Source organism: Strigops habroptila, chromosome 2, assembly GCF_004027225.2.
Source record: "Strigops habroptila isolate Jane chromosome 2, bStrHab1.2.pri, whole genome shotgun sequence".
In the NCBI taxonomy this organism is placed as follows: Eukaryota; Metazoa; Chordata; class Aves; order Psittaciformes; family Psittacidae; genus Strigops; species Strigops habroptila.
In genome coordinates this window covers 70,494,379-70,517,475 of record NC_044278.2, presented here as the reverse complement: position 1 = coordinate 70,517,475, position 23,097 = coordinate 70,494,379, and the positions used below count along the sequence as shown (strand labels likewise).

General features: G+C 40.1%; 1 protein-coding gene across 1 annotated transcript in view; it reads left to right on the top strand.

Moving 5' to 3' along the window:
- The first annotated feature begins 1,330 nt into the window (after positions 1-1,330).
- IPO5 (importin 5) overlaps positions 1,331-23,097 on the top strand; it is a 44,378-nt gene continuing 22,611 nt past the window's right edge. Inside the window, exons 1-9 of the mRNA XM_030473615.1 lie at positions 1,331-1,564; positions 6,103-6,183; positions 12,032-12,224; positions 12,731-12,833; positions 13,073-13,169; positions 14,277-14,381; positions 17,638-17,760; positions 17,858-17,978; positions 21,621-21,708. Coding sequence (XP_030329475.1) covers positions 1,481-1,564; positions 6,103-6,183; positions 12,032-12,224; positions 12,731-12,833; positions 13,073-13,169; positions 14,277-14,381; positions 17,638-17,760; positions 17,858-17,978; positions 21,621-21,708 — 995 coding nt within the window. The 5' untranslated portion in view covers positions 1,331-1,480. The remainder of the gene's footprint in view (positions 1,565-6,102; positions 6,184-12,031; positions 12,225-12,730; positions 12,834-13,072; positions 13,170-14,276; positions 14,382-17,637; positions 17,761-17,857; positions 17,979-21,620; positions 21,709-23,097) is intronic.

The window sequence follows — 23,097 nt, the reverse complement described above, 5'->3', positions numbered from 1 at the left end:
AACCTTCTATTCCGTGTGAGCACAGCAAATGCTAATTACCTTTTATTCAATCCCATACTTAGAATTTGTGAACATAGCGTACTGTTGACTGCTGTTTGAGAACTCACGTAGCTTTGACCAAATCATGCGAGTACGGAAATAGATGTGGGGTACATGAGGGGCGTTGGACTCATTGGAAGCAGAGCTTGACAAGGACCCATATAAAGCTATGCATGTATACATATATAAACAGGTTATATCCCACATCTTTATGCCTTGGACCCATACACGCACCTGCCACTTGAACGTATCAGTGAAACTCCTCATAATATGCATTTTATCCACAAGCGTTCTGAGAAATAAGTCTTGGAGAAAGTCTATGAGAAATAAGGAATGGCTGAGGGAACTAGGGGTGTTTAGTGTGGAGAAGGCTCGGGGGGACCTTATCGCTCTCTACAGCTACCTGAAAGGAGGTTGTAGTGAGGTGGGGTCGGTCTCTTCTCCCAAGTAACAAGCGACAGGTCAAGAGGTAATGGCCTCAAGCTGCGCCAGGGGAGGTTTAGGTTGGATATTAGGAAAATTTCTTCACCGAGAGGGTGCTCAGGCATTGGAACAGGCTGCCCAGGGAAGTGGTGGAATCACTGTCCCTTGAAAGTGTTCAAAAACCGTGTAGATGGGGCGCTCGGTGATACGGTTTAGTGCTGGACTTGGCAGTGCTGGGGTGATGGCTGGATTTGATGCACTAGGCCTTTTCCAACCTAGTTGATCCTGTGATTCTATTGAAAGTGTGATGTGTGCCGACCGGCTTCCCCCTCGCTGTGGGAGCCCACGACTACTGCCACCGAGACACCACAGCACACTGCCGCCCAGCCACCCGGGCGCGCTTGGGTCAGGGCCCCGAGTGCCTTCACTTCAGCGAGGAGGAGCGGGCAGGGGGCGGAGCAGCAGCACGAGAAGACGCCTTCCGATCTCCCGCGCTTTCCTTCCCTCGCTTTCCTTCCCTCCCTTCCCTGCCCCCACCGCCCTGCCCCAGCTCGGCGTCCCGGCACGGCCCCTCCTTCCCCACACCGCCCGACCGCGCCTCTGACCAATCCCGCCGAGATTGCCACCGCCGCTCGCCAATGAGAATGCCTTTCGAGGCATTTCCCCGCCTCCGGCCCGGAGGCTTACCAATGAGACAAGAGGAGACGAACGGCCATTCAGGCACGGTTGTACAGTCGCTCTCCACTCCCCCCCTTTCCCGACCCCGGCCCCGAATCGCCGGGACGTCACAGGGAAGGCCAGCGAATCAGGGGCGAGGCTCCGTGCGCCGCAGCCAATGGGCGGGCTCGCGAGCACGGCCGGCGCAGCCAGCCCCAGGGCGGAGAGCCGGGAGCGGAGCGCGGCGGCGGTTCCGCCCTCTCTCCCTCTCAGTCGGCGGGCGGGGGGGCCGGCTTTCCCCCTCCCCGCCTCCCTGTCCCCGCCCGGCCGGCCTGCCTCGCTCTCTTTCCCTTTCGCAGCAATGGCGGCGGCGGAGCAGGAGCAGTTCTACCTTCTCCTGGGCAACCTGCTCAGCCCAGACAATGCGGTCCGCAAACAGGCTGAGGTAACGGCTCCGCCTCATGACGGCCCTGGCCGACAAGCCGGCCTGTCAGACCTCCGGACCTGCCGGAGGGAGGGAGGGAGGAAGGAGGTGGACGGAGGGGGGGGAGGTGGGGAGGTAGGGAGGCGGCGGGGCCGGCGGAGCCCCACGTGTGAGCAGCGGCACCAGCTGCTGCCGGGGCGGCCCGGGCCTTCCCCGCCTGTCGGCGCCGGCGCTCCGCGGTGGAGTGGGGCGGTTCTCCTCACCGGGGGCCGTTCGGGCCGTTGGCGAGGGCTCCGGCCGCTGGCGCGCGTGAGGGCCTGAGGGGTCTCGCTCCCCCGCACCTGGCGTGTCTGGCACCGCCCGGAAGCCCCGTCCCCGCGTCCCCCGCGGAGCACAGCGCCGGGGGTGCTTCCACCGGTTGCCCGTGGCGAGACGGGGCCTGGGCTGGCTCTGCCCGGGCTGGCCGGCGTGACTGAGCGCGGCCCCGGCTGCTCCGGGCAGGGGAGGCCAGGCGGGTGGCGGCGCCGGTCCTCGCTGGCTCGGGAGGGGGGGGTGTCTGCCCTCCGTGGGTGCGGAGCTCGGAGGAGCGTAATTGAAGTGCTCGGCCGGGCCCCGGGGGGCGGCCGCACGTGTAGCCTCCTCCCGAAGCGGCCCTTGCAGAGAGTTCGTGTCACCCCGGGTGCCTGTCTCTGGGCTGGGGCAGGAGCAGGGCCGCAGCACTCCCCCGGCCCGCCGAGGTCCTCTTCTGCTGCCAGCCAGTAGCTTGGTTTTGAACTTCTGTGTATTCAAGTGTTTCGTCAGCTAAGAAATATTTCACTAAAAGAAGCGTTTTCAATATACTGAGCTTCTCTGTTATCAGCAGAACTTTTCAGATGTGTTATTTCAGCTGAAACGCTTTGTGATGGCTAAGCCACGTTAATTCTTTCTCTCTGTCATGCTTAAGACTCCATTGTCAAGCCTAGTGGGGAATCTCTCCCATTGAATTAAATACTAGCGTCTAGGTTTAGCATGAATTCCCACTGCATGGCTGCATCGGGTCTTTTATCGCTCTCATCACTTCAGCGGTCAGCAGAGTTCAGCTCATTGTTTAGCGAAGAATAAAAAGTATTGTTGTTCCTGATGCTGCAGTGAAAATGCCTAAAATATAATTTGGGAATGAGAAGGAGGGGAGACATACATTTGTAGAAAGCTAGCAAACTTCACTATTGATTACCACAGATGCTTTCTAGAGAAGCAGCAAGAATTATTCCTACATTCCTGAGCATAGAACTGTAACAGAGGCCATTCCCTGGGAGCTGAATTTCTTTCTCTTCTCAACTGCCTAAATGTAACATAAGAACATTTCTCATAACTTTTTGGACTTTATTAATATCATGACAAAGTAAATTTATTAGCTATGTCATAATGCCTGTGAAAGAAAACATTCTTGGAAAAGAAATCTGAAACTTAGGTTCTTACAGCTGGTCAGAAACTAGCTTGGAACAGAGTTTGGAGATTTTTTTATCTTCATAGCTACATATGCACTGTGGTCAATTAGAATAAGAAAGCTTAATTGTCATGACAGATTACCAGACTTTTCAAGTACATTGGTTTTGTATACAAGTACAAGTGAGTAGTATAAGTTTTACTTATTTAGCTGCACTGATTCTGGCATTGGTTTCTGCGTATTTCCAACGTGTATTGCAAATTTTTTTATGGTTTAGGACCGTTCAGAGTGGAAAAGTCCTCGGGAGGTCTGTAGTGCAATCTCCTGCTCAAAGCAGCGTCAGCTATCAGGTCAGACTAGGTCACTTGGGGCTTTGTTCTGCTAGGTCTTGGAAACCTGCAAGAATGGAGGCTGCAAAAGCTCTCTGAGCAACCCGCTCCTGCTTGACTTGCTTCTTAGTGCAAAGGGTCTGAAACTCTATGCAGTCTGAACCTCCTTTTTTTCAACTTATGCCGATTGTCTCTCATTCTTCCACTGCGAAGAACCCAGCTCAGTCTTCTTGGTGAGCTAGTGAGTTCATAGCTGGCAACACAAATCTCTCTCTCTACAGTGCAGCTAGATTGGTTTGGGGTTTTTTTTGTCTGTTTCTTGAACTAGAGATTCTTTGGGTCAAAGTATTGCATAGCTAAAATGCAATATCTGCTTGCTAAAGTCATACAGGACTCATTTGATCTTAAACATGTGTAGTCCCGTCAGTTTTTTATAGTGTGCTTACTCTTGGAAAGCAATATTGAATACCATAGGGATTCAAATTACTGCAGGTAAATTGAATAGCGGGTTTTAATTTGTGTCTAATGAAAACCAGTGAGAAAGAGAAATGGATAGACAGGAACTGAAGGAGACAGGTTATTTCTAATAGGTCTGGTCGCTGAAATTAGGATGATGGGTGTTCTGTTGACTAGACTTGATGGAGGTATAGAGTCATACGCTGTTTGAGTGGGTGCGTAGTGAAAGCTGTAAAAAAAAAAAACAGGTGGGGAGGAAAGTCCAGTCACCTAAAACCTGCTTTTATTTAAGTATTTATGTGTATGGATCTGTGTATGTGCTAGCACACTCATAACTTATTCTGACCAGCTTGTTGAAACCTGGTTAATTCATTTTATCTCCCATTTAACAATTACTGGAACTTTGTTGATGTTAAAAGCCTGTCTTTCTCTTACCTTCTGATAAAGAAACTTTTGTCCTGGTGATTTTATGCTCTTTTTTTAATATACGTTTCTTGGGTTTAGAAGAACACAAGTACTAGGAGTAGATAATATATATTTGCTTGCATGTATTTTGGAAGTTGGTCATGCTGTGTGAGGAATTTGTACCTCTGGATAAGGTAGCTGGGGAACTAATAGTGAGCTAAAAGAATAAAGTGAATTTGTTGCAGGATCCAGGTACATAGTTAAGGTTGTAGCCAAGGGTGGTAGTAAGATGGGTGGAGCAAGCAAAGTAGTTCTCCACCAGCACAAGGGGAAGGTTTGGGTCTTGGCCTTGTGTTCCTTTTGCCGGCCTTGTGTTCCTTTTGCCTACCTTGCCCTAGTGCTCTTTAGCATCCTCTGAATCCAGTTTACTGAACTGACAGAATCATGTCAGTGAACAAATGGATAGGTTGTTGCCATTTCTAGTGAGTTTAAACAACTCAAAACAGAATTTCACTGTTACCAGAATTGGCATGAGAGAAGCCAGCTTTTACAGTGCTTCAGTTGTCCACAAAATCATAGCTTCAGGTCCGTGTTGGGCCGTTAAGGAACCTTCTTGCTTCTGTATATGTCTTCGTAGATAATAGTGCAATATAAACACATACATTCATGGAAATGGTTAAGCTGAGAAGATTTTCTATTCTGACTGTAAACTTTATTTAATTTTGCAGTCTTCATGAAATTATTAGATTAAATGCAGGGATTCATTGGGGATTCAGAATCTCATTGACTGTGAGCAGACATTAGTAACTGGAGAGAATATGAAGTAAGAATTGACTACATGAACAAGGCCTACTAGGAAACGGGGACAAAGTAGAGGAAGATGATGTCTAACATAATATGTGTGATGGGGAAACCGCTTTATTGAAAGTAGCGGGTATACTGGCAAGGTGTCTAAATTTGCTAGAGTGTTGGAAAGAGCTGCTGAAATGGTAAGAGTGTGAAGTAGGCAGACACGGAACTGATTAAATTACCTGGTCTTTGTATAGTAGGCTTGTTCCTTGAGGATGGGATAGTGAATATTTGGAGGGTGGAGTAATTTATCTTCAAGACTGTGTCCACAAAAAATAATTTCCCATTTTATTAAGAAGGTTTTCGTAAGGAGGAGACTAAATAGTCTCTCTGAAATTCAGGCAGGAGTTTAGAAATGTAAAGTTCTTATTCCAAACATGTAGTTGAGATGTGTGACTGCCACATGACATTGCAAAGGCTGTAAAAGGTTCAAAAAAAGAACTGAACGCATCTTTGGCCTATACATTTGACAGTGTTTATTAACCCGTTGGTCCTAATTCAGTCTCAGGCTTCCAAAGGTCTTAATGCTTCGATGTGATAGAAGCTACGATGGTTTTCAGAAGGATATGTGTACATCATATGTTGTATTTCAATTTTAAACAGGGGAGAGTAAGACTGGATGTCAGGAAGAAGTTCTTTACTGTGAGAGTGGTGAGGCACTGGAACAGGTTGCCCAAGGAAGTTGTGAATGCTCCATCCCTGGCAGTGTTTAAGGCCAGGCTGGACAGGGCTTGAGTGACATGGTCTAGTGGGAGGGGTCCCTGCTCATGGCGGGGAGGTTGTAACTAGATGATCTTAAGATCCTTTCCAACCCAAACCATTTTATGATTCTGTTTCTTAACTCATCTTGTCAGTGGCCAGTAGTGCATATATAGAGCATTCCAATATGTCAGGTCTTACTAGGTAACTAAGACTTTACTAATGATTTTAAAACCGGTCAGAAATTTTTATTCTGTTAGGTTTAATTTTTTTCTGTGTTATTTTCTATTAACTGTATGGATACTGAAGTTGTTTTAAAAGGAAAGTCAATTGTTAATGCTTAACATATGCTTTCTAGTAATTGTTTACAATAAGCTGCATCTCTTTTTATGCAGGAGACATATGAGAATATTCCAGGTCAATCTAAGATCACATTTCTTCTACAAGCAATCAGGAATACTGCTGCTGCTGAGGAGGTATGTCTCAATAATCTTTGAATCTTGCAGTTTTTTCAAGAGAATTTGGAAAAGGGGGGCAAGAAATCAGTGCTGGTCATCTTGGGATGAATGAACAAGCTGGGCATTAACTGAGTCATCTTGATTTACTGCATGTTTGTAGAGGTACCACTCATCTAGTTTGCTGCATGTCAAGTTCCGTAGCTGAGACTTTTTGATGGAGAATACTTAGTTTCAGAAGTAGTCGTTTGTAAGTGACTGCTTGGATGTCCTTTGCTGTCTGGTTGCGTGTTTAATTAATGGGTTCTTACTTAAAATGTGTAACTAATACATGACTCTTACCGTGATGTTCCTCCAAGTTGCAGTTGAGAAATACTTTGCATTTTGGGGTCCTGTGCCTCAATGTGTTAAACTTGTATATCATCTGAAATGTCTTGTGTTTCTCAAATGAAAGCTGGGGGGAGGTAAGGTAGCAGTTGTTTTGCAGATGGCTTTTGTATTTTGTCCTGTTTGGGGAGCATGTGCTCATTAAGTCATCTAGCAGTGTTATAGAATGAATGGAGAGCAGTCTAAGCACTATATGCAGTTTTTCTGTGAGCATACAATAAGTGTACCTTTTAGTTATTCCTTAATTTTGTAAAAGCTAGTGTACTTCAGCAATCAGGTATAGTACTACTTATTAGTAAAACTGTTATTCACTTGGAAATGCAGAGTGAAGAACTACTAAACTTTCAAGATATTACAAACTTGAGTCACTTAAAAGTAAAAACATTTGTCTTTTTCAAATCTAGAGTTTTACTGAACAACAGAAGGATGTAGCATATAGAATTTATGAACAGTATTCTAAGAAGAGTGTAAATGTGCTGTTTCTCTTTGGATAACTATCTCTTCTCTTAGATGGTATTCGATTTAGAGGTAGATGCTATTTGCTTTTTAGTGCTCAGTAAGTACCAGCTTACTAATACTGATGCTTATCTACCTGCAAAGAAATGTTCTTCTGACAGAATCCTTCAATATTATGTTAGCAAGTGGTTGCATAAGCGCTATGTAGTTTTCCTTCCTGCCCCTGTGAGGTGTTTCAAATGATAAAAGGCTGTTGAGCAGTCTCTCCTGTATTTAAATTTGCCATGAAAAGTAAGATCTACCACTGCCCCTTTTTCGTCAGAATATCATACATAATAATCAGATAAGTGTGCCCTAGAAGTCATAGCTGCATTTCACATGCTTCTGTTTTGAATACATTTGATAAGTCTGAGTTGACAACTCATGCTTGTGTAAATAAATATTTGCTCCATGTATTTAATGATTTTATTCCCTTTACATCAGCTAAGGAAATAGCCCAGTCTAAAACTTGTTCGGCATCTGGCCAGTGAGGTGGATTCCAACTTTACTCAAGTGCAGAGGAACTTTTCACCTGTCGAAGTTACTCTTAACCACACATCAGATGTTAACATTTGTAGAATAACTTGACATTTAACTCCACCAATGGATAAATCAAAGAAGTTTAAATGTTAGCTCATAACTTAAGTAGACACTACGTGCAGGACTCAAAAATCCTGAGTAGTAAAACCTGCAAACAGCCTCTCTTCCCTGTAAATCCAAATACATGGTACCTAAATAGAGCCTAAGTGAAGTCATCCCCATGCTTCATCTAAGCATTGCATATAAACATGCAGGAAATAATCCTCTGTGTTCAGTATGGTGCTGCTGTCAACAGCTATGTTTTTTGTGTCTGCATATGTTTTATGTAGGTCCAGATGTTGGGAAGAATAGTGCATATATCACCAGGGAATAGGGCTTTGGGCCTCTTATGTGTCCTCTGGGCACATTGAATGTACAGGCACCACTGAACACAGGCTGCTGGAAGAAGCATTAGAACTTCAGAGATCCCTTGCCCAGGCAGGCTATGGGGAAAGCTGGGTTCAGATCCCTCTTCATCCGGAAACCTCTGTATTGCTTTACCCCCTCACAAGAAAATTAGGCTGAAGAAAATACTCCATCCTGGGCTGATGTGTTGTAGAGAATACAAGATTCACAGGACTATTTGGACAGCAGTTGGAATCCTGACTCTGCAACCTAGTAGTTCTGGCATTTAAATGGAGAAACAGGGGTTCAGATCCTGCTTCAGGACCCCTTGCATTTGACATTGGAAAAAAAAAATAAGATTAAGCTAGATCAGAAATAACTTTTTTAAAAACTAACTTTATAACAGGTTTTCTCCTAACCAAATGCTTACACTGTGGAAATAATCACCTTTTCCCTCTCCTCTCATTTCATACTTTCCTGATAGCAGGGTAACACTGTTCACAGAAGTGGAGGGAAGTGTCTGACTTAGCAGTGAGAACACTTCTGTGCCAGATGATATGGCAGATAATTTGTACACCTCAGGCTGAAGAGGGGCTTGAGCCCAGGTCTCCAACTTCCTGAACGTGTAGTCTCACTGTTACAAAGTTAGGATTCTACTTCTTCCTATGCAAGTGCATTTTAAAGGGTGGTGGTACATATTCACAGTTTGTATTTGATGATTTTTATTCTCAGGATGTGTCTCAGGTGTTAGAGGCTTTTCCTTTGCAGTTTTGATTTACCACCTAAATCTTAGAAAGGAACAGATGTTCTGCATTTTCTCTTGCATGTATTTTCTTCCCAGTTAACTCTAGTTTGGCAGTTTTCAATTGTGTCCTAATTTTCAGTTGACTAATTTTGAGCCCTGTGAAATACAATAACAAGTACTGTGTAAAACTGTGTTTCTGCTGTACTCACAGCCCTCTTAGAGGGCTCTGACCTTTCCCTTCCTCCTTTCCATATTGCCACGTGAAGGGGTTGCATTTCTTAGTCTGAAAACTACTGCTGTGGGCAGCTTCCTGTTCAGCATTTGGAGGGGGAGGCAGGCAGCCCATGCACTTGTGAGGCACCAAAGCTCTGCCTTTGAGTATGCAGGACCTTAGACACTGAGTGCTTTGAATTCCACATGGGGCTGGATCCCTAAATGAGGTGGTGCAAGTCCATCTTTGGACTGTGTCCTAAATATTGATTGCTTCCATCCATGCATGTTTTCCTCCTTGACGACCTAAAAGGAACAATAAAACAAAAGTAAAAATCACTGACTGTATTACACGAGATGGTCAGTCTTTTGCTTATGAAGTATGTGGGATTACCTGGACACTTTGGATGCCAGTGGAGAGCATGGTGTCCCAGATTTCCGTTCATAATTCTTATGCTTGCCCTGCAAGTTGGTTTCCTTTTGTGCCTTGGTTCCATCATCTGTCAAACCTTAGAACATTTTTACAGCACTAAATTCTATTAATAAGAACTGGTATGTTGAAATTTGAGAATTATGACTACTTTCTATGTTAATAACTTTAACATTCCAATTGTATGTGAACACCTCAGTAATTTAGAGATGCAGAAGAATCCAATGGTAGGAGAAAATTCTGCTTTTTTTTTATGCTTCATTAGAAGTTCCTCTTCTGGGATGTACACTTTATATTGTTCTTGTTCTCATTAAAAGCTGTAGCTAAAGCTACAGGATTTTAAAATGCTTGTTTGGGTACATATCTTGCAATAATTAAATATGAAAGAGCCTTTGGTGTGTGTGAAAAATACATGCTTTCCTCCTTAAAGCAGAGTAAACAGCCTCAGAGCTGACATTATCCAGCCATGTTCATCATAATTAAATTGACAGTGGTTATTTTCATATATAGGTGGATATCTGCTGAGGAAAATATGCCATTTATTATTAGAAATCAATTGCTTCTTTGTCACTCCTTCAAACATTTGAATTTGCTTTGGGGAATTGGGGAATTCTTTTCTAAGCTAGTAACTATAACCAGGACCTAATTTATGTAATACTGGTCTTGTGTCATTCTATATGCCTTGTTACTTATGTTTTTACTTTGCAATCAGTCTGTGTTTGTCAGTCTTCTAATATTTTTAATTCTTCAGGGGGGAAATTCTTAGGTTTAAGACTATGTGCTTTATGAACATAAGCTTTATTCTCTGTCTGGCCACCTGTTATTACTTCACGAAAGGAATAAATACAATGTGAGGTTTTGGTCATTATCAGATGTTGGAGAATATGCATAGAAACACAAGGTGCTGAGTAAGGGAAGACTCTGCATCGGAATTTTGGCCTTGTTTAGTCCCAGCAAACTTGCTCCCCAGTCAAGGTTTCTCTTGTGTAAGCTCACCGTACTAACAAGGAAAAATTTAATCTTTCACAATATCAGTGCTTCCAGAGATGGGAGAAGGAAAGATTCCATTATATCGTGTTACCATTAAGATGTTTGGACACATTGTTAGTGGGATTCCCAGAGCCAGTGGAGGAAGAATCTTTCTCCTTCTGAAGTCATGTTCTCGATGTGATGACCTGTTGCTGGAAAACCTTGGCTTACAATGGGAGCTACTGCACAGCTGGTCACTGTGACCCTCTTTGTTCATCTGTCTTAGATCTACTAATCCTATGTACGTTGTGGTTTTGGTCCACGCTGGAGCTGTTAAGGCGATAAGGAATGATCTAGAGTAGAGTCCAGTTCTAGTCCTTCCCATCTGCTAGCACAGAGGTGCTTTGTCTTTGTGTGCGCTACTCTTTGGCTGTATAGGAGAGAGCTGGGTGGATTGGAAAAAGGCACAGTGAGTCTCGAGACTGTGGAACATAAGAAGGAACGGTATCTTGGGGGATGTTCTAGCAATACCCAATTTTTACAGGGTACATTAGAAGCCGAGACTTAGCAGGAGTTTGTGTTTCTCATCTGTAGGTTATGCTGTAGCAGTACAGTTGAGAGATCTTTGGAAATCAGACTTTGTAAGTTCTCCTGGTCACTGAATACTTTTTGATTCCACAGGCTGTTACAAACGAAACTCTTTTTCATTCAAGTACACATTAAATAAAGATATCTTAGGGGAAAAAAATTGAATGCATGTTACGTTGGATTATTTTTTGTGAGAATTTAGCATGTGTAAGGTTTTGTTATACATGTTAAACTTCAGAGGTTTAGGGGTGGTTTTTAGTTTGTCTTTCTAGAAACACTGGTTAGTGAACATCCTATTTAGAAAGTTATTCAGTGCTTCATGTGTCTTTGCCTTTACTGCATGTGTTGCTCTATTCATTTTAAATTACTCAGCCATGGTTTTTGTGGCTTGTATATTTGTAAGTAAATACAGATACGTAAGTTATACTGTTGTAGAACTGCTTTATGCAAGCAGGAAGCATAGAAGATTGTCACGTGGTGTTGAGGTTCCTATGCTCATTGAAGTTTGAAGAAAATTGTTTCGTCATAGGTCTGCAAATGGCTGAAAGCTTTGGTTTTTGGGTGTGGGGTTGTTTTTTTTGTCAGAGTAAAGTTTTGTTTGCAGAAATTAACTCTAGGTTGTTTAATCTTAAGCATGAAGTTTGGTTGTTTGAGACAGTGAAGGAGGGTTTACAGGTTAATTTTTTGACAAGGCTGTCCCATTAAATCACTTGTTAGTCCAGAATAACCCATCTGGATTATAATTATCTCGGCAGGTCATTTAAAATAGAAAGAAGTCAAGCTTCAAACTTATCTTTCAGTAATGTATCTAAGTCCTTACCTTGCCACAAAATATGTCCAAGGTTCATCTCTAGAAAAAAAACTGAATACCTTGGTGGATTTCGGGATTATTTCTTGGAAGAGCTGTAATTGTCAGAAACATGGTCGTAAGGGGATACTTCTTTATTGTGTTTCTGCTTACTATCATAATTTTCATCTGTTGTTGCTTGAGAGATATGTCATTCACCAAACAAGTCTACACAGGGAAAACTGATCATTTGGAAGCATGATGTTAGTCATCTTTCCTCGTAAGATCATGATTGTCATATCAAAACACTTTAACATACTTTCTTATTCAATAGGCTAGACAAATGGCAGCTGTCCTTCTACGTCGTCTTTTGTCTTCTGCTTTTGAAGAAGTTTATCCAGCTCTTTCACCCGATGATCAGACCTCTATCAAAAGTGGATTGCTGTTGATTATTCAGTTGGAAACACAGTCCAGTATGAGGAAAAAAATCTGTGACATAGTTGCTGAATTGGCCAGGAATTTAATAGGTACTTTATATGAGCGGGTATTGTGGTAAAATATCTATGTGTTGATAGTAGCTGTATTTTTATCTCTTGTTCACTGGTCTTCTGTAGACATTTGCACATGATGTACTGATTTCATGGTTTAAAATAAAACCTAATACTTGTTCACATTATCCTTGATCAGATAAAAATAAGATTCCTTAACTCTGTTTTTTAAATGGCTTGAGTTTAGGTGAGATTCTATTAAGATATAGAAATCCAATTTTGTTTAAATTTTCATGAATGTTATGCTGAACATCTGCATTAGTTTCTTTCTTGAGGCTTGTTATGTGACAGTAAGTAGAGATCATCATCTGTTCCTGAGTGCCTCTTGGTTTAGTATCTACACTGTGACTTGGGCATATCTTCAGATCAGTTTTATTTGGTTTTTTTCTCATTAGCTCTAGTAGTGATGACTGGTTGCCCTACACAACTGAGATCTAGCCACTCATAAGTTTGCTTATCCTAAAATTTTGTTGTGTTTCATCTAGATGAAGATGGCAACAACCAGTGGCCAGAAGTTCTGAAATTCCTGTTTGACTCTGTCAGCTCTCAGAATGTGGGTCTGCGTGAAGCTGCTCTACATATTTTCTGGTAAGCCTTCAGACTTTGCTACATCTTTGCAGGTTAGCCAAATCATAGCTGTAAAGATGTAAGAAAAACTGCCGCAACTTAATTATCAAGCAATCATATATTTCATTTATTCTGCTGTATTGTGGTTTACTTAACTCTTACATGTATAGTTACACTCTGTAGCTTAAACAACAGATAAGTTTAAAATAAGGTTAATACTGTGAATTTTTATTAACATTTTTGTCTTTTCTTATCCTTAGGAATTTTCCTGGGGTTTTTGGGAATCAGCAGCAACACTATTTGGAGGTCATTAAGAGAATGCTGGTTCAGTGTATGCAAGATCAAGAACATCCATCAGTATGACCTTTCTTTGTTTTTCTACTATGTCCTGAGTGTAGAAACTTAATGTAGTAGTCTCAAACATAAAGATTAAACTATAGATTCCAAACGAGGAATGGTGTTACCTGAAACTGATGTACAGCTGAAGTTTTGATTATGCCTACTGCAAAACAAAAGGGTCAAACCTTTTTATGGTACTAAAGCTGACTGGCTAGCTTCTATCCACACTGCTTCTTCCCTAGTAGTTATGCTTGGAGAAATCTAGTTAGAGTGGCCCAAACCAGAGCCAGGGCTTTTAGCTAGCAGCATTGAGGGGTCAGAAATTCCTTGTTAAGCTTTCTTTCTGGCCCTTGTGTTTAACAGAATAAAAACATAGATTCTCTACACATAGTATCTGTACACAGTATGTCTCAAAACTCTGAATATGCGACAGCTCCTTGAACTGTTTGTGTTTTGCTGTAAGGGTATGTTAGCAAGCCTTGCTTTCTGGAAGGCTTCAGATTTATTGATTTGTGCAGAGAATTGTACTTTGAAAATGTTTCTTTTGTTGTGGAAAATACTGGGCAAGGATAGGAAACCCCTCTGTGGTATATGGGTTCAGTTTGTTGCTCCCCCATGGACTACTTTTTCTGACCTTTGAAAGTCAACTGAGTAACATTTTCTAAAGTACCACAAGTCATGCCTTTAAAGAAGCATGTTTTGAACACTTAGATCACACTTCTTGAAAAATGGGACTTTGGCACTTGCATACACATTTGAAATTGGGAGGGAAGTTGAAAACAATAGGTTCCCCCCCCCCCTTTTTTTTTTTAACTAAAAAAACCCAACCCAAAAGCCAAAACAAAAAACAAATGCAAACAAAACTAGAAAATAGTTGCCACCTCATGATAAACATTTTTATATCATGGAAGATGTATACTCTGAAGATCTTCATTACTGCTTTACCTTCATTTGAAGCAAGATGTAAAATCCGTATTAAAAACTAATTGTTATATCTATTACGAAAGTGTAAAAGGAAAGTGATAATACAAAGCGTAGTCACATAATAGGCCTAATATTAAAAGAAAACAAAGGCATGTTTCATTACCTGTTCTTCATGTTTCATTCTCCAATCCTGTCTTCTAGATCAAGACTCTGTCTGCTAGAGCTGCAGCTGCATTTGTGCTTGCTAATGAGCACAATCTTCCCCTCCTTAAACATTTTGCAGACTTGCTACCTGGGATCTTGCAGGTAAGAAACCACACGAATAACACTTAATGTGCTCATTACTGTCTGACTGTATACAAATAGAAGTTACTGGTCTGCAAATATGTGTAGCATATGAATTTTTGTTGAGACCTGGATTAACTCTATCTTAATTAGCCTGGCATCAGTCACCAGCAAGATACATTGGAAACGGATACGGAATTTCATAAATACAAGCTAGTTGATAGTGTTTTAAGGTAAATAGTTTAATGCTGATTAATTTACACAGTGTTACCTAGGTATTTTGAGTTAACTTTAACTCAGAATCATACAGCTTTTAAATTAACCATGATACTGAAATATATGGGCTGCCCTGAGACTTCAAGTAATCAGTATTTGGGAAATTCATTGACCCATGATATCCTGTATCTCTTCGGTTTAGAGGACAGTGTAGAATTATTCTGAACAAAGATTGTTAGAGTAAGAACAACAGTCTGGACAAATGATCTTTGTAGTTTGATAAATGAGGAACTTGCAAAAAAAATGCCGTTTTAGGCTTCATACCATTTCTGAAGCTGGATTAGATCTTTTTTAGGATGGATGAATTTGAGCAAAGTTGGAATTCTAATATAAAGTTGTCTGCTTTTGGGGGAAAGCTTACCATAAACCAAACTAGAGACGGAAATGGTTTGAGGGCTGAATGACAACAGTTTCGCAGTGCAGTTCCCTTTGTATATCAAGAAAAAGTGGAAATAACTAAGTACCTGTGATAACAGTGGTAGTGAACTTTTGGCAATTCAAATTAGGCTAACTTCAGGTTAAAAACTGGCTGATTGCTACAGCCAATACAACAGGTTCCTGTTGACAGTGTAAGCTGTAAACCTTGTCTGTGTGTGCTTTGTGACAAGCTGAAGAAATACTGTGCCAAGTTTACTGGCTTCTGCAAGTGATGGAGTTCTGCTTGATCTTAAATGGAAACTGAGGGGAATTTGTTAAAATTAGCTGAACTTGAAAATGGGCTGTAGTGTGTACAAGAAGTATTTTGATATTGAGGACACTATTTCATGGTTACTCCCTGTCTGTGACTTTGGCAATAACAATTATATTGTTCAAAAATTGTAGCTGGTTGAGAGTACTTTGGCTACTGAGTACTGCATGAGTGGGAGTGAAGTAAGGTTTGGGGTGGGCATGCCATTCGTTTTGATGTTTGGCAATTAAATAGTATGCTGTTTTTAGATTTCAGACTGATAGCCCACTTTGTGTGCTATAAGTTTCAGTGCTACTATTTTAGGCTGTAAAAACACATGCACTTGGCTTGCATTTTCAAGCTTCATTTTGCAAATACACAGCACTGAACTGTGCTATGAAATCTGTCTTTTTAAAGTACTTACTGTGAGAAGGACTAGATCTTCTGGCTGTGGTAACACAAGATTGATATGAAGATCTGAGTTTATAAATAGGAGATGGGATGTGTTAGAATAGTGGTGAGTGACCTTTGGAAACAGTTGGATGCTTTTTTTGTTGCTGTTGAAGTTCATTTTGAAATATTGGTGTAGTAAAAAAGCTAGAAGTAAAATTCTGACTTGGCAATTTGGTCCTTTCAGTAAAATATGTAATGGTTACAGTGAAAATTGAACTTTCAGTACTAATAGTTAGAACTTTTAGATACAAGAGATTTATCTTGTAGTGGAGGTAAAAGCAGCTGGAACTTCAACTTACTTTTGTGGTTGCTGGTGTTCGATACTACAGAAAGGCTTCTGCCTTTTAGGGCTCACGGTGCGCTTTGAACTTCTTTCTTCAGAAACCTGGTCTTGCTTTAAAAAACTGTCAAAGGTGAAATGGGTATAAAATACAGAGTTTTGCAGGAACTTCCAGTAAATATTACATTATTCTTTGCCAAAATCAGAGGACAAGTGGTAACTATTAATACAAAAGGCGTTAACCAAGATAGATTTATTTTCCCCTCGTAGAATGTTTCTGATACTAGAAGATGCTGCTTCTATGTTGAAAGTGTGGGCTGTTTGAGTGGCATTATCAAAAGTGTTGGATTCTAGACTTAAGAAAAACACGTAACTTTTCGCTTTAACAGATGTTTCTACATTAGGAAGACATCAAACACTTTGCTAATGAAAATTCCTTTCAAAACCCCAAAAGTCTGTTGAAAGACTGTTTTTTTTGTTTGGAGGTTTGGGGTTTTGCGTGCTGCTTCTAGAAGAGTTTTAACACCTTTGAATAACTGTGTGCTGGTTTGGTACTAAAGTATCAACCTGATCACTTAAAAGTAAGTTTTAAATTACTTTTCAGAATGTAGCTATGGGTGTAGGAAGGATACTTGCAAAAAGCTTGATTTCTTCTCTTTCCTGTGTCCTGTGAGTGAAGGCTGAAAGGTCTGCTTTAATTCAGTAGCTTTCCAGAGTTGTCGGGTGTTTGTAAGCATAAGCTATTCAACACTGTTGTCATGTAATGGGGGAAAAAAGGAGTTACTCATCTTCCTTCTTTTGAGCAGTTACTTTGAAGAGTTTTTCTTAATTTAAAATGATTTTGAAGTTATGCTTGTCAAAACATAGTGTGAGTTTTTGCATGTTGGTGCCTCTGATGTGAGACCTTAATTCTTTGAGTGTCAGTCTACTGTCTTAGATTTAACCTAATAATGGTCAAAATTGATGGCATACAACATTGTGAGCCATAACTTACTGTAGAAAACTTGATGTTTTTGACCCTGCATATTATCTCTTTGTAACTGTTACGGATTTATGCGTTTTCTGACCCTAGCATCCCATTGAAAATGCAGAGTCTGAATGAAGGCTTCCAGTTAGTTTTTTTATTAGTTCTCAGGTTACAGCTCGAGCTGGGTGCCTCTGGGGAGGGACTCCTACCCCAATTCAGGCTTCTCAATTATACCTGTACCACCCATCACTCGATCCCCACATCCAATCACTTAATTCGGATCAGTGGTCTCTTGATTTCATATTGGTTTTCACTGTTACTGGGCTGCCTTCTTCTGAAGTTACTTTATTCTCTTGGAATTGTCTCCTTGGTCATTATCTTCTTCATTCCACTTGTATCTGCCAGATTCAGCTAGTTCTTTGTTAGCAGCATTAGTTTTATCAAACTCTTGCTCAGTTCTTGCAGCCTAAGGCTTCAACTGTTTTAGTTACTAATGCTAAGCTACTAATGCTAAATGAGGCTATTCAGAAAGACAAGAATAGAGTTAATCAAATTTCTTCTAGAACAGTGGTCCCATTCATAGTATTATTTGTTTGTTTTTATTTAACCTTATCTTCATCTGACCCCTTTATAGGCTGTTAATGATTCCTGCTACCAAAATGACGATTCTGTCCTGAAATCCCTTGTAGAAATTGCAGATTCTGTTCCCAAGTATTTACGACCACAGTTAGAGCCTACATTGCAACTAAGTCTGAAGGTAAAGCTAGTTTGTTTTGGTTTTGTTTTTAAATAAATCACTTTTTGTGGCCCAAAACTTCTGTTGTAACCATTTGCTCTAATCTTCTGGATTGTAGTTGTGTGCAGATGCCAGTCTCAGTAACATGCAGCGTCAGTTGGCACTTGAAGTAATTGTGACCTTGTCAGAAACTGCTGCTGCTATGCTGAGGAGGCATACCAACATCGTTGCACAAGCCAGTAAGTATTTTTACTCATTCTCTTTGAAACAATTTGTCTTTCTTTACAGTGTTAAACTGACTTTGCACGCAGTCAGTGGCAAAACCCGGTCTAACTCAGAGTTTGCTAGTGCTGTTAAATTTAGGTGACACCAAATTGAGTTTTCTCAGGGAGAAACCCCCTTCTTATTATGACTCTTCATAAATTAATCTGTGCTTGTGCAGCCACCAGTGATTTGAATAACAATACAGTAGACTCTTCATGAGGTGTTTCCAAGGAAAACACTACTTTAGAGTTTTTCTGCTGGCTTTGGAAATCTGTACTGAAAAAAAAGAAAAAGATGCATTTAGTGCTCAAGTTCTACGTCTGAAGTTTGGTATGTAGGCCGGATACTCTGTGGTGCTGGCAACTGAAGGCTGAAGGAATTCAGCATGCATGTTAAGCCTCAGTATTGAGTTAAAGCTGTGAATTAAAAATCAAATGCTTATATAAATAGAGGTAGTCTATAATTAGGCTATTTAACATGTGGATTTTAAATTCTTTGGAGAGGCACTTTTTACATCGTGCATTATTATCTGAGATACTAAAAATAATACTAAAAATATTCTGGACAGCTCCAGCAGCAATGGTGCTGATATTTCTCTTCCTTTTAAACCCTTTTTGAGAGTAGATCAGGGCACACAGTAGATCACTGACACAGCAGTGTAGCCTGCTTTTTGGAAGGATTCTTTTCCCTCCCTCTCGTGTTTGTATTTATTTGGATTCTTGCTTGTTTTCTGAAACTTGGGTGAAGACAATTGTTTGGGTTTTTTGGTTGGGTTTTTTTTTTTCACTTGTGTGCTCAGGCTGGGGAAAGTTGTATGTATACATGCCATTAAAATAATTGAAAAACTTCTGGAAACTGGAAGTCGCAAACTGGATCTGCTTGGCTTAACCAGAAGTTTTGCTTATTTGTGGAACAGTTTTTTAAAGAACAGATTCTTTTAGAATATATTTTGAAATTTGAAAATGTTTCTAATGCTGTCTTTACACTCTGTCCTGTGGCTTGTTAGGAATGCTAACACTTGACACTTGCTGTCCCCAAATCATTACAAGCTTCTTATCTGATCAGGCAGTGTAGTGAAGAAGTACCTTATATCTCTGTAGAATGTATTACTTTTATATTGGGTTGCTAGCTGCTGTTCAGGAATGAAATATTTGTATTAAGATATTGTATTAAGATAAGGTACCATGTGGGAATGAAACGCCTTTGGTTTGTAACCCATTGTAAAATTGCTCTTTAATATTAATGAATCACTAAGGTGAAAGACATGTATTTTGCAGAGCCAGTAAAGCAGTTACGTTCAGAATGATGAAAAGGCAGCAAATTAAAAATGGCTTTTGCCTTGGTTTTGTGACTTAGTTTAAAATGCTTTCTGTTTTCATTCAACTAAAGAGTTGCTAGATCACTTGATCCTCACAACTAAAACTGGGTCTTAAGCAAAACTGTCATCTTATGCTGGTTTTACTGAACATGATGGTGATTTAGGAGTAAGGCTGCGTCTTGTGTACTAGCTGTCTGCTCAGGAATTCCATGAGAGTTCAAACTTCCCTCCTTGAGCTCAGTGTTCAATATAGCAGAGTGGTTTATTGCTCTTTCCCTAGAAATTAAAGCTTCAGGCTATCTTTTGGCTACAGTTCTGCTTGGTCTCCAGAAAATGTAGAGTCATGGCATGCTCTGATAAGAAGCAGTCTTAGTCATCCTTAATCTTCTTTGTAAGCAATCTGTATATTGGCAATAATTAAACTTTGAGAGCTTGTTGAGACAATGTTGAAACTTTAATGCAGACCTTTACATCTAAAAAAAGGTTTGTTTTTTTTTTTTTGTGAAACTACACTCAGAGGCAACCAGAGTTGTATTAAACATCAAGAAGAAACATGTTCATAGGCTCTTGTGGGTTCTAGATCTAATGATGGCCAGACAGCTTTGGATGACAGTTTGTTCTTGGCCTTGCTTGTTAGTAGCAATGAACACTGACATTTTTTGGAGCCACATAGCATTTGTGGCAGATGGTGGTTGACTTCCATATTAGAGAGGTGTGACAATGCATCATTTTCATGCATGTGCTTATGAGTGTCTGTGTCTGAAAAGCTTCTGGGCTATACTATTTTTTTTTTTTTTTTTTGAAGGAAATTCTTTTCAGTGACTAGTAAATAAGTAGAATTCTGACATGTGGGCATCATGTTAGAGAGTTAATGTCTATTAAGTTATCTTGGTATTTATATAAAAACTCTCTGAAGGTTTCTGCATACATAGTATAATCTCTGGCTGAAGACACATAGCCATATCAAGCTAATCAATCCACAATTTGATCTTTTCTTAATACTTGCCCCACAATACTGTCAGTAAGCAATATTTTCTTCTGTCAGAAGTTTCTCATCTGTCCAGATGTATGGTGAGGTGAGTTTGCTTAGGATTGTGCCACTATAGTAGGTTACAGTAGTGTAAGGTTACTAGGAAATTCACCAGTTGCAGTATACCTTATCAGTTGCAGTGTATCTCAGCAGCAGCATGGATTACTGTATGCTTCTAGTTTTTGAGGTAGGTTGCTGTAAAGGACAGTTAACTATGATGCCTGTCTTTAAGACGTGTGGTAGACTGTCCTAAAAAGATTCTTAAACCTCAAAGTTTGAGTATTTGACTGAAAACTTTAGTTTGCAGAGCAAAGTAAAGCTTATTTGCATAAATGATGTTGAATTCAAACAACTGCTCTTAGCAGGTAGTATAATATAAAGTAAAGAATACTTAAGAGCACCTTGCTTTACTCTGAAAGTGCAAGGTGTCCTTTTCACCCCTTGGGCCTCTGAAGTGCACAAGAACAGGCAGGCTTACAATAAACAAATCACTGCACTTCTTCCTCTAGTGTGAACAACTCAGAAGAATAAGTGTTGTTTATTGCATAGTAGTTGAATGTTATGATAAAGATTGTGTAATGGCCTCTTTAAAGACTTATACGGAGAAGAGCAAACAGAATCGTTCCACAGAGGTAGGAATAGAAAACTGCTGGATTATTATGTGCAAGATATTTTCATGATGCAAACCAAAATTTTACATTAGTTGGGGGGAAATCTGAAGTTCTAAACCATTAGCTTAGTATAAAAGTAAAGCTTTATGCTAGTTGACCACTGTACATATAGTTAACAAAATATATCATGTCAGTAAGGGTTGAGTATCATTTTCTATGAGTACAGTCTGTTTCATCAGTAAATGTTTGAAGGATGATGTCAGAGTTGCAGCAAAATGAATGCAGTATATCTGAGTTCTTAAAGCATATAATGCTATTTTTAACTCTCAAGGAACTTAGGACTTTATTAAGTAATTTACATTTACAATCTTTATGATTTTAAAATCTTGCATTGCACTATATGTCTTTAAGAAATACACAGAACATTTTTACTCTCGATTTGAATGTTCTGAAAATACTTTTCTGAAAATGTATTCTGAATTATCGGCGGATGCAGTTTGACAGACTTGACTATCTGCTGCTGGAAGAAGAGTTCTTTTTCTTCAGTGATTTTTTCTGAAAGGAGGCAACTTAAAACTTACATTTGTTATTTGAGAATCTATTTTAAGAAAACAACCTGAGTTTAAAACCTTTTTTTTTTTTTTTTTTTCTTTTTCAGTTCCTCAAATGTTAGCAATGATGGTTGACTTGGAAGAAGATGAAGACTGGGCAAATGCAGATGAGCTTGAAGATGATGATTTTGACAGGTAATTATGAAACTAGTTGTTTCAATATATTATCAAGAATGTGTGCTAAAGGCAAATTTTAAGTGCAAGATGCAAATAACTGCAGTGCATTTCTTTCTCCTTAACTCAAGTAGCTTCCCGTTTTGTTCCCTTGGTCACGAGCAGTATATCTGACTGTTCTCAAACAGTTTTTAAGCTATTTAGGTACTATTTAGCAAGTAAATTCTTTTGGTATTCGTGTATTGCTATAATTTACTTGTTCATGTTGCATGTCCTCTTGTCTGCTGTTATGCATTGTTTTAATTTTTCAGACTTATTTTTTTTGTCACTTATATTGTTCAGTTCAGAAGTCAGCACTTCTTAACCCTTTAAATTGAGGGCTTATCCTAAAGTTAGCTGGAGCCAAAGCTGAGAGCCGCTGACCTGTTTAATCATCTACATCCAATCTCTTCATCTTTTTCTGTATCTGTGCCCTTGAAAAGATGATGTTAAAGAGAAAAGCTGCCTATCTTTGAAAGAACATAAGAATGCATAATGGAATTCCTTGTTGGATTTCATCTAGCTCAAAAATATGATTTTGCTATTATTTTAAATCCCTTGCTAGCAGTAGTTTATCTTGCTGTATCTTGGGCAAGAAAGATCTACTAAAGATGTCCAGTCTTTCTGATTTGCTTATTCCTGTGTGCTTTGTAGCTTGCTCCAGATTTTCACTAGAATAACTGATTTGTCTACAGCATCCTGTTATATCTGCTCTTGGCCAAATACAGTTAGAATGAAGCAGAAGCAGAAATGTGTAGGAGATAACTATCTCCAGACTTCTGTAAAGACAGGGATGTTCATTTACCAGTCTAGGCACTTTTTTTGCCACATCTGGCAACTCCTTCAAGGCTCAGATGTAATTAGTGTTTTGAAACAATTTGCCACAGAACACGTTGAGAAGTGTTCTGCGGCACATAGCAAGATAGGCAGTAGAAGAGACATTGATTTACCACGGAACCATATAGTGATTTCTACTAGATATCAGGCATGTAAAGACACTTGAAAACCAAAGCATAGGAATTTGTGGAAGAAGCCATTTAAGTTCTGCTTGACTTGGAATACTGGTTTTTTGTTCCACTTGATTGTGGAATTGAAAGTAAGCTCTTGTTGCTTCCCCATCTCACCCTTTTAAGCAGTTTAGTTTCCTCAACTTTGAAATTTTGCTATACAGGTAGAACTGTCAGACACTGCTGCATTCAGGTTTGTCAAGTATTTGAATCTTTTCATTCAGCTAAATTTCAAGAGGAAATAGAATATTTAAGTTCAAATCCTCATCAAGCCTTTCAGGGTGTGGAGTTTATTCAGATATCCTGTTTTAGGCAGCTTAGTAAGTGCTCTGAATCATCCACTTGAGGCATGCCAATTTGTCTT